The sequence below is a fragment of the Lycium barbarum genome, chromosome 2 (genome assembly GCF_019175385.1).
Source record: "Lycium barbarum isolate Lr01 chromosome 2, ASM1917538v2, whole genome shotgun sequence".
NCBI lineage: Eukaryota > Viridiplantae > Streptophyta > Magnoliopsida > Solanales > Solanaceae > Lycium > Lycium barbarum.
Window position 1 is genome coordinate 127617136 of NC_083338.1, and position 12024 is coordinate 127629159.

The window sequence follows — 12024 nt, forward strand, 5'->3', positions numbered from 1 at the left end:
TGATGTAGCTGCGAATCAATGGCGCACGTGTATTCGAGGGGTGTCAATTGTCATGAAATTACACTAAAAACATAGTTTTTATGTATATAGATACTATATATTAGCCCCCTTTCGCTTATTAGTGGGTTTACAGGTTTATATTTTGACATCTTTAGTGAAAGTTCTCGCTCCGTCACTTGTTGCGATAGCTAACAACTAGCTGAATTAGTTGTTGGTCCTTTCTGTACTCTTACCATTGTTTTTAATATTAGAACTTAATGAGATAAGAACCACATTATTATTTCATTAAATGAAAATTTTCAGTTCTGGTTTGATTAACAGGTCAAACTTGGGTATAAATTATGCCTATATCAGGGTGACTGGTGATCAATCCATTTCATATCACTTGTCCAATTGTAATTTCTTGCCTAGAAGTCTAGAACGGTTGAAACACTTTGCAAAACTCATAATAAATGATAATAGAGAACCTAATTAAGTTATAAGTTAGTTTTAGTTAGTAGATATTCAGACTTTTATTTAGTTTCTTTCAGAATGGAAAGATGGGGTGAATTGGAAACAATTACTTAACTATTAATGGAAAGATGAGGTGAATTGGAAACAATTACTTAACTATTCATAACTCTTTTCATGGAAAAGATATGAAAAGAATATACACCAGATGTGGGTTTTTCCAAGTCTTTTTTGCGGTGAAGTTTAGAAAGAAGCAAACACGTATAACTGAAACATACAATAGCATGGTCCTGGTTCTTGGTCGTTTTGCTGAATTTTAACCACCTCTTTATATCTGTTTAGTTTAGAATTGATCTCGGCATGCTTAGACACTGAAATATGAAGGTGTTATACTTTGTTTTTGTTCATTTGTCTTTCGACTTAGAAGATCCAGATTTTTGCTCAAAAGCTGATTTAATAATCTGAATCATTGAGGTGAAAAATATAAAGTGAACAGAGAAAAGGACAAGGTATGCACAATTATCAGCCATAAAATACATGTTACACCTGAGAACAATCCTGTTAGCCTTTGTAGCAGTCTCTGGACTTAAATTAAACTGGAATAAGAGTTGCATCTTTTCTGTTAATAGGGATAATATCATTGAGCGTCCGCTGAAATTTTGGGATTCAACTCTGATAAATTTCCTACTACTTATTTGGGATTGGCATCGGGTGAAAAAGGCATGACATTGGAGTTTGGCAAGGTGTTATGGACAAGAGTGAGAAAAATTACTTCGTGGAAGAAGCTCTCTCTTTTGGTGGAAGACTCAGATTGATTAATAATCCTTTGGATGGGATACCAACTCAGCAAAGATGGAGAACATATTAATAAGCTAAGGAGGGATTTTATTTGGGATCTGATAGCAGGAAATTTCATTTGGTGAAATGACAAAAAATAACGAGTAAAAACCGAGGAGGGCTTGGAGTGAGGGACCTCAAAATGCATAATAAGTCTCCTGTATAAGTGGTTATGGAGGTAGAACGATGATAGAGATGCTATTTGAAGTCTGTTATTGACTTCCAAGTATGGTAGAGAGGGTTTTTGGGATCCTAAACCTGTAAACTCTCCATATGTGTGGCTATGTGGAAGCAGATAGTAAATGAAGAATAATATTAAATTAAAGGCCGGGAACTGGAAAAAAAAAACAGACCGTGGTCTGACAGATGGTGTGATGAGGGCTGTTGAAGAATCAATTTCCTACCATTTATAGTTTGGTTTTAGATCAAGAGTGTCTGCTGGCTGATTGTTTTATTGAAGGAGGCTGTAACTTCCATTTCAAGAGGAATTTTAATGATTGGGAGTTGGATGAAGTAGTTCTATTTTTGGAGAAAATGCAGATTATAAAGATTGAAGGAGAGAAGGAGAATACACATATATAGCTTGCAAATAACTCATGGAACTTTACTGTGAAATCAGGCTATGAATGGCTGCAAGAACAGAATCATAGTTCTGAGATTCTCTGGCCTCGGAAAATGCTTTGGAAAACTAAGGTCCCAACCAAAGTAGCGTGCTTTGGGTGGATTGTTACCTATGGAGCTTGTTCGACTCAAGATAATTTACAGAAGAGGGGACTTAGCTTATGTACCAGAAGTTTTCTATGTCAATGCCCCAAACAAACTGTTAGTCACTTGTTGTACTGTGAACAAACATGGTGATCTGGTCCTTAATTTAAATATCTTTGGTGCTTAATCGGTGATGCCGCAGAGCTTTAAAAAAAAAAAAAAAAAGGGCAGCCCGGTGCACTAAGCTCCCGCTATGCACGGGGTCCGGGGAAGGGCTGGACCACAAGGGTCTATTGTACGCAGTCTTACCTTGCATTTCTGCAAGAGGCTGTTTCCATGGCTCGAACCCGTGACCTCCTGGTCACATGGCAGTAACTTTACCAGTTACGCCAAGGCTCCCCTTCAGCCGCAGAGCTTTAAAGATTTACTAAATTGTTGGCAAGGTCAGAGTATGGAAAGAAACCAGATGAAGGTTGGGAGATAATTCTCCTATGCATCATCTGGATAGTATGGCAGGAAAAAAAAAGGTTGGGAGATAATTCTCCTATGCATCATCTGGATAGTATGGCAGGAAAGAAACAAAAGATGCTTTGAAGGAAAAAGGAGTTGATTGTCTGTGTTAAATTTAGATCCTTGCACTTGTTTTGTTGGCATAATGTTTGTTTGTTTTTTTTTTGTTTTTTTTTGTTTTTTTTTTAAAAAGACTCTCTAGATTCTGTTTTTGCGTAGTGTTTGATGGAGTGCAGAATTTTGTAACATTTGCAGTACCTCCTTGGTACTGTTTTATCAATAAACTTTTTACCTCCAACTATAGATGTGGTGTTATAACGCAAAGAATTCCTTACAATTTCAAATTCAGACTACAATTTTCTTGAACAGTTTTGTCTTATAGACAGGACTTGTACACTGGAATGCTGTCATGGGTGCTGAACAACCAAAAGAACCATTAAAGGAGATGGACTGGAAAAGCCTAGGTGGAGAAAGCAGGGCGCCTGCAGGTCTTGGACCAGCTGTGATGAAGAGGCTTCCGGAAAAGATTCGACAAGTTCCTGATTATTATTTCCTTCCACGGAGATCCTTACCATATTCCATAGCCTTTTATGGGTCATGTATTGCTGCCGGAGTTGGTGCAGGAATGCTGCTCGAAGTATGGATCAACAAGAAGGTCAAAGGTATGCTTATACTGCTCTAATTCAGAACAGATTGAAACGAATATATGTCACTTGTTTCCACTGCTCAAGATTGAGAACACATACAAGTACCAAATTTCAGCTAATGTTCCTTAATAGTATATCAAAAGCATGTAAAGAAGCCCTTAGCTTTTTCTCTTTCATAAGCTAATGTTCCTTAACATTCGCGTTTTGATAGCTTATAATGCCTGAAATGGTTAAGGGCTTAGTTTTGGTATTTTGGCAGCGGGGACTCAAAAGAACCTGTGTTATGTAATGCTTCTAAGTCTTCCCTAGTTGATAAAAAGATTCCTGAGGATAGTTTTGAAGATTTAGATCTGGTTTTTAGATTGTTAAATTGTTGGGACTCAGTAAATGCTTGTTCCATACGATATATGCTTCTATATTGTTCTTTTCATGCAATTGAGAATGATACAAATCAATGTATGGAGATAGAATATCAAGTCGATTTAAAACACTAAATAAATACTGAAGAGTTGTTTGGGAGGTATTATTTTAGCTACTTTTTCTTCCGTTGGATGTTATGCCATGGTTTTATTTTCTTGGAGTGTTAAAACCTCACAGCATATTCCTTTCTCCAAAAAATTCTTCAGGCATCTCTGCCTTGCTATTGAATTGCAAATTCTTTCTTCCGGCAAGAAAAACAAGTTATGACTTGGTAATGAGGATACAAGAAGTAGGTATATACATCTAACAGTTAAATTACACATCTTACCGGGTTTGTTGAAGTTCTGAATTTGATTCTTTGCTATTTATTCTTTGGTCGTTTTTTCTTCCTTGCATCTTCTAACATTCCGCTCCTTTCTAGCCACGTGTTTATAATCCATCATCGCTTGAACATTTTTGAAAGATGGGGATCGACCCCCTACATAGGGTAATAATTTGTTCGTGAATGTTCAAGTGACTATCCTTGTATAGTACTCAAGGAAAACATTTTCAACTTTCCAAACAGCCCAATCCACTTGAATGTGGCATAGCATTTGTTTGATTTTAGTTTTCAATTGATACATATTTTTCTTTTTCTTTTTATTCTATTTTTGCTGGTTCTGTCTTTTAAGTTGTTTGGTCTTGTGATTACAGAAGATGGAGGAGTCATTTGGGAGTTTGACAAATGAATACTAGATTATTTTGCAGCTCTTTCGTCTGCTCCATAGTTTTCCAATTTCACTTTTCACGCCAAGTAGTTCACGCTGGCCTGGACAGTTCAAAAGTCTGTATACAGGATAATATAACATTCTATTTTGTAGCTATACTATTTGGGAGCAGAGTGCAACACAGATGTTGGATTTTGCAAATTCTACTGAAATGGAGTACTATTTAGTCCCTGATGGAATATGAGTAAATAAAGATTGTCTATCTGGGATGTTAAGTAGAAGTACCGCAACTAAAACACCGCAGTAAAAGATAAATATTGTGTGCTACATATTTGGCCAGTTCTACGTAGGCATCTTCTTATTGTATTTAATTTAATGGTCCTTCCACAGCCTGAATGTTTTCTTGTGATTAGGGAGTTGATTAGTTGGGATTGATCTTGTTTTTCTTCTATATAATCTTCTTCCAGCATAAGTTACAGTGTCATTCTTCAGCTTTTCTTTGTTTCTATTATATAAGGACCGAGGTCAAGAACATGGCATTATAATAATACCATGTTCTTACAAATAATACAAGCAACAAAAATAAATAAATGTAACGATTAGGACTAAGGTATCATTTTTTAATATAAAGAGGGTACCAGAGTTGATATGAAAATATCAAATAGACTATTATAATTGACACTTCCAGATCTATTCATTTCTTTATTAAAGTAATGCCTGCTGTGAGGTTTTTTTGACCATGACCTACCTACTTTTCATAGTCCACATCATAAAGCTCTTTCAAACTAAAAACTAAAGCGTGCAAATTGACCAAAGCCAGCCATTTTTTGAGGTGTGCTTCTCAACTTCCTCTACTATATAACCAAAACTAAAACTGGAAATACAAACTCTTTGGGCAAATCAATCTAAACGAACATCTAGAAGCCATGAAACTTATCTTCTTCATCTGTTTTTGCCATTTTCTTTTTCCTCTGTCCTATGCTTTGAATTCTTCATGTCCAATAAACTTTGATTATATAAAAACCTGCAAATGGGACACTTCTTTATGCACAGAAGAGCCTTTGGAGAAGAGTTGCTGCCAAACACTCCGTAGTCTCTTTGGTATAGGACTAGCACAACACCTCAAAGAAACATCCATGTTTTATCTCCCAAATGAAGATGCTGCTCTTTCATGTACTTCAGCCTTCAAAGCCAAGCTCTCTTCCATGTCAATTTCCCAATCTTTTATCTCCAAATGCATGAATGAGACTAATGATTTTGTCGCTAAGCCTTCGAGTTGTGGAGGGATAGTCTCAATGAAAGATTGGATGGAAAAAGTAGGTCCCAATAGCCTACTTGACTCATCTTGTACTGGTGACCTTGGAGGGCTTACTAGGTGCAGCTTGTGTGTTGATGCTGGTATGAAGGTAAATACTTATTTGGTTTCTTTGAATCCGAATTCGACGAATAGTAGATGTTTTTATTTCACCGTCCTTTATGCTGCTGCTATAGTTAGTGAATTTGGACCCGAGGATCCAAGAACTGCTGGTTGTGTTCTTGCCTTGCCCTTGGCTAACAAGGCTAGAAGATCGCACCATCTTAGCACAGAAACTCTGTTAAAATTGGTTTTCGGGTTTTTGGGTGCTTTCTTTGGGATTTTGGGTGCTATAGGTTTTATTATTCTTTACAAGAAATGGGATAAAAAGAGAAAGCAAGATGCATTGCATCAAGGGTATGTGACTAGTGTTAAGTCCCAAATTTTGCCTAACACTGGGGCTAAGTGGTTTCAAATAGGTGAGCTTGAACAAGCCACTAAAGGATTCTCCCAAAGGAATATGATAGGTCAAGGAGGAAGTGGAAGTGTCTATAAAGGGACCCTTTCTGATGGTACTTTAATTGCTGTGAAGAAAATTCTTGATATGGATAGTAAGGGTGATGAGGAGTTTATTAATGAGGCTGAAATTATAAGCAAGATTAGGCATAGGAATCTTCTTCCTCTAAGAGGGTTTTGTGTTACAAGTGATAATTTGAATGGAAAAGGGAGGTATTTGGTTTATGATTTTATGCCAAATGGTAGTCTAGATGATCACCTCTTCAACGTTGCAACGGAACGATTATCTTGGCCTCAAAGAAAGAACATAATTCTTGATGTGGCTAAAGGGCTAGCTTACTTGCATTATGGAATCAAACCTTCAATTTACCACCGCGATATAAAGGCCACGAATATACTTTTGGACATGGATATGAAGGCAAGAGTTGCAGATTTCGGATTAGCTAAGCAAAGCAAAGAAGGACAAACTCATCTTACAACAAGGGTGGCTGGCACATACGGATATCTAGCACCCGAATATGCTCTTTATGGGCAGTTAACAGAGAAGAGCGATGTTTATAATTTTGGCATCGTAATCCTCGAGATCATGAGTGGAAGGAGGGTTCTTGATGCAACAAATTCTTCTGCACTTTTGATCACTGACTGGGCATGGACAATGGTGAAATCAAGAAATGTGGAAGGCGTTTTCGATGTGTCGATAAGGGAGGAAGGGCCAAAGAAAGTAATGGAGAGATTCGTTCATGTTGGGATACTTTGTGCTCATGTCATGGTAGCTTTAAGACCTACAATTGAAGATGCTTTGAAAATGCTTGAAGGTGATATTGATATTCCAAGATTACCAGATAGGCCACTTCCCCTTGGCTTTGAGTCAGTTGAATCATACTCATTACATAGTGATAGATTCAGAGATATTTCAATTAGCAGTAGCAGTAACAGTTTGTCAAGGTATATACCAAAATAGAGAAGTTAAACCTTTTTCTGTTATAAATATCCCAAATAGTGGATATCCATTAAGTTATAAATATCCCAAAATATCCCAAAATATCTCAAAATATCCCATGTCCTGTTGCTCCTATAAATAGGATGCACAGATGCAATGTTGAAAGAGAAGAAGTAATATATAATTTGATATCTCTCTACATATTCTCTCTACATATTTCTTCTGTGTATTTACTTCATAGTTTTATTTTATAACACGTTATCAGCACGAGCCTTAGCCATCTTGAGCAAATACTTTGAAAGTCTCGAAGGTGCAATTCTTGGAATTACACTGAGTACAAGTCGTTGCCTCACTGGAGATAAAGTAAAGGACTTGCAGTACTTATTTAGTCTAAACAGTTCAGGTAACATGTTCCAAGTATTTTTCTATCTTTGTTTTGATGGTTGATTGTTGTTGACTTTAACAACTACGAAAATTTTAAACTGATTTTTGGGAGAAGCTCACCATCAGCGTAGTAAGAACTAAGAAACATGGCCTTTCTTTTTTTAAATATTACTATGGAATATAGCACTTCGGCCTCTTTTTGACAAAATATCTTGAAACCAAAGTTGCTGAAGGCCTTATGCCAATATTCTACTGGAAGGTTAGTCCGCAAATATGAAATGATTAAATGAGTTTATATCAGTGAACACCAGAAGTGGTAATATTTTTACGGGCTTATTGTGTTTATGATTGAAGATGTGTTAGAGAAAAATTCTTCACATTATATGTATGCCTCGATTTGCTCCTGAAGTAGCAATATCTTAAAAGAAGCTATAAGCTATCACGATTTGATATGCTTAAGACACGTTCAGATAATTATGTTTTATTCCTGAAGAATGAAAACTTTTGATAAATGTTGCAAATATAGATCCATTCCCTGAAGTGAATGTGATAATATATAGTAAAGCCTATAAATATAAACGTGCATTTGATTGTGAAAATATTATGATCCATCTCCAGAAGAGGTAGAATAATTGAGAAGAAATATTCTGAATATTATATGTTTTTCTCCCGAAGTACTAAACTCATAATTTTGCTCCACGAGTAGCAAACTTTGAATTCTACTCCAGAAGTAGTAAGCCTATGTATTTACTCCTGAAGTAGTAAGGTTTTTAATTCTACTCCTAAAATAGTACAACTCTGGAATCTACTCCCGAAGTAGTAGAATTCAGAAATTTACTCCTGAATTAGTCAACCTTTAAACTTTACTCCCGAAGTGGTAAAACTTGAAACTTTACTCCCGAAGTAGTAAAACTCTGAAACTTTACTCCTTAAGCAGAAAGCATTACCAAAATATCTGAGAAATACTCTGAAGCAATGTCTTCTCGTGTTTGAGCAAAATAACGAGCTATTGATGAGCGTCGTATTTCAAGCACATTTAAATAATCAGGTTTCATTCCCCGAAGTGAATGAACAAATACCACAACTTATCTCCTGGAGGGATAAAATACAAGAAATGTAGATGTTATATTTTTGTGGTATGAAATTCAGACATTGCTACACGTACCTGTCGTACGTTGAAACATATTAAAGTATCATTTTAAGGAAAAGGGAGCAGAGTAGAATGGTTCTGCTATAACCACATTAATACATTATGGTTAGTTGTTATTGATTTCCTCGAAGGAAATAACAATTAATGTATTTTCCCCTGAAGGAATTAATAACTATGTGGTTGCCTCTTTGATACAAAATGTTCAGATGTTAATGATGAATCTCCCTGAAGGAGATGTTTAAAATATTGAAGTTTAGAATTCAATATTTATTTCGTGACACCAGTAGTGTCGAAATTTACTTTCATGGTACCAAAAGTATTTGAGAAATATTTGGTAATAGAAATTAATGATCAAAAGTTCCAGAAGAGCTAATTATTTATTTCCAAGTATCATGACACTAGCAGTGTCCAAATAATATCTGATCATGATAAATAAATTGAAGTCTCTTGAAGATGTTATATATGATAATACCATTCATCGTAGATCATAATTGGTACGATCGGAACAATATAGTAGACCTGAAGTTTACTAACAATAAAAATGGTTATCATATTGAGACTACAAATGATCGGAATAGTAAATATCTTCAAGTTACTACGGGTAAGAAATACACATGTGAAATTTTACCCGAGCATGATGAGATCACATACCACGATAAATCAGAAGTTTATTGATATATAATTTCATGCAATAGTAAACCAGAAGTTTATTAAAAGAAATAGCACTAGTGATAGTAAACTTGAAGTTTACGGGTACAGATAATTTTATCAGTTGACAAGACCATTTTGATCGTCCTGATTTAAATCTGATGTGCTAATTGAGTATTAAAAACATATTGAAGAACTAGAAGATTCTTCAAGAATTTGTTTGTGTTGCTTGTTCTCATAATAAGTTGATTAAACCAGCTAATGTTGGGACTGAATCCCCAAAATTCTGAAAAAAATATATAAGGTGAATGTGGGCCCCTTCACCTGTAATGTGATGTCTTAAATAGATGCATCTATGAGACAGTCACATGTATGTTTATTGTCAACTGGCAGTTTGACATTTACGAAGTTGCTCGCTCAAAATGATTGAGTTGGAAGCACAATTTTCAGAATATGTAATCAAGACAATCATCTTGATAATGCTGGTTTATATCTAAGTTGGTTTGGCATTAGATGCCTCCATAATACAGCTAAACCATTGCTTATGAGAACAAAGTTTCAGATGTTGGTCTGAGATATGATATATTGCATACAATATCACTTGTATGCTTCAGATCAATAAATTTTGATATATTCTCCCCTCATATTTGGTTCAGGGTCAGGAACTAGATATTTCCATCTTTTAGCATTTGATGTGCGGTACATGATTAATGGATATACCATGATGCACACAGACGGATTTTCCCAAAGAAAATGGGGACATATGTCACTAAAATAAGGGGGAGAGAATAAGCAGCTAAGAAATATGTTGTGAATTATCATCAGTATGATCCTCAGATAATTCAAGTCAAATGCTGGAATCATTTGCTGACCCAACTATTTCATATTTCATCTGCAAAATGCTCCTAATGTCCCGGAAGGACAATTCTACAGATGCATGAAGCACGGTAGACGAATCGGTTCCAAATATAATAATATTTGAAAAAGAAAGGAGCAAATGATCATAATAAGGAGGCAGTGTGCTCTTGAAGAGCTACGACATAACACTTCATAAACCTTATGAGAGGTTCAGGTACCTGAAAATGATGAAGTGATGAGATCTCAGTAAGTTATGTCGAATTGCGAACCGATACAAAATGATATCTTGTCGACGATATCTTTGATACAATATGGCGCGCAATATTGTATAAGATTGTGAGGATCTAAGTACTACGTCTCTTAAAGCATGTTGATGTAGAAATAATTACCAAGTAAAATGATGCATCTTGGTAAACGTAATGTTTATTGGACCAGAGTCCAAACATCAGAAAATGTCACATTATTTATACTGATGGATGCTGTCACAGCCTATGTGGCTTACTTGATGAAATTTATATGAAAATTCCTGAAGGATATAAAATGCCTGAAGCATTTGGTTTAAAGTCTCGGGAAATGTATTCAATCAGATTACAAAGATCATTATATGGTTTAAAACAATCAGGGCGTATGTGGTATAATCGCCTAAGTAAGTACTTGATAAATGAAGGATATATAAATGATGCCATTTGTCCATGTGTTTTTATTAAGAAAACAAAATCAGGGTTCATTATACTTGCTGTTTATGTTGATGACATAAACCTCATTGGAACTCCAGAAGAGCTCCAAAAGGCGATTGAATATTTGAAGAAAGAATTTGAGATGAAAGATCTCGGAAAGACAAAACTCTGTCTTGGTCTGCAAATTGAACATTTCGCAAAAGGGATCTTTATCCATCAATCTGCCTATACTGAGAAAGTTTTAAATCGGTTTTACATGGACAATTTGCATCCTTTAAGTACTCCTATGGTTGTTCGCTCACTTGAAGTGAGCAAAGATCCGTTCCGACCTCAGGAAGAAAACGAAGAGCTACTTGGTCCTGAAGTACCATATCTTAGTGCAATAGGTGCACTTATGTATCTTGCTAATGCTACAAGACCTGACATAGCATTTTCTGTTAATTTGCTAGCAAGATATAGCTCTTCTCCTACACGGAGGCATTGGAACGGGATTAAGCATATATTGCGATATCTGAAGGGAACTAGCGATATGGGTCTGTTTTATACTAACAAAGGTAGTACAGATCTTGTTGGTTATGCAGATGCAGGTTATTTATCTGATCCACATAAAGCTCGATCTCAAACGGGCTATCTGTTTACATGCGGAGGTACTGCTATATCATGGCGATCGACCAAGCAGTCCATTGTTGCTACTTCTTCAAATCATGCTGAGATAATCGCTATTCATGAAGCAAGTAGAGAATGTGTGTGGTTGAGATCAGTGATACATTTCATCAGAGAAAGATGTGGCTTGAAGTGTGATACAAAAATACCCACAGTATTATATGAAGATAATGCTGCATGCATAGCTCAATTAAAAGGAGGTTTCATAAAAGGAGATAGAACAAAGCACATTTCACCAAAGTTATTTTTCACATATGATCTCCAGAAGAATGGTGATATTGATGTGCAACAAATCCGTTCAAGTGACAATCCTGCAGATTTGTTCACTAAATCTTTGCCAACTTCAACCCTTGAGAAGATGATATTCAAGATTGGAATGTGAAGACTCCGACATCTGAATCTTGGTCTTCGTCAGGGGGAGTGAAATACGCGTTGTACTCTTTTTTCCTTAACCAAGTTTTGTCCCATTGGGTTTTCTTGGTAAGGTTTTTAATGAGGCAGCTCTCAAAGCGTATTTCTAGATATGTGCACTCTTTTTCCTTCATTAGGACTTTTTCCCACAGGTTTTTTTTTTAATAAGGTTTTAACGAGGTACATCATCTATTAATGGACATCCAA

At 35.9% G+C, this 12024-nt stretch overlaps 2 protein-coding genes across 2 annotated transcripts in view; one reads left to right on the top strand and one right to left on the bottom strand.

The window, feature by feature from the left end:
• Positions 1–2195: 2195 nt before the first annotated feature.
• LOC132627149 (protein translocase subunit SECA2, chloroplastic) overlaps positions 2196–12024 on the bottom strand; it is a 48797-nt gene continuing 38968 nt past the window's right edge. Inside the window, exon 32 of the mRNA XM_060342309.1 lies at positions 2196–2392. The gene's annotated coding sequence lies outside the window, so the exon portion shown is untranslated. The remainder of the gene's footprint in view (positions 2393–12024) is intronic.
• Positions 3030–7561, top strand: LOC132627151 (probable receptor-like protein kinase At1g11050). The gene is made up of 2 exons (XM_060342311.1): positions 3030–3164; positions 4266–7561. The coding sequence occupies exon 2, from the start codon at positions 5203–5205 to the stop codon at positions 7045–7047; it is 1845 nt and encodes a 614-aa protein (XP_060198294.1). The 5' UTR covers positions 3030–3164; positions 4266–5202; the 3' UTR covers positions 7048–7561.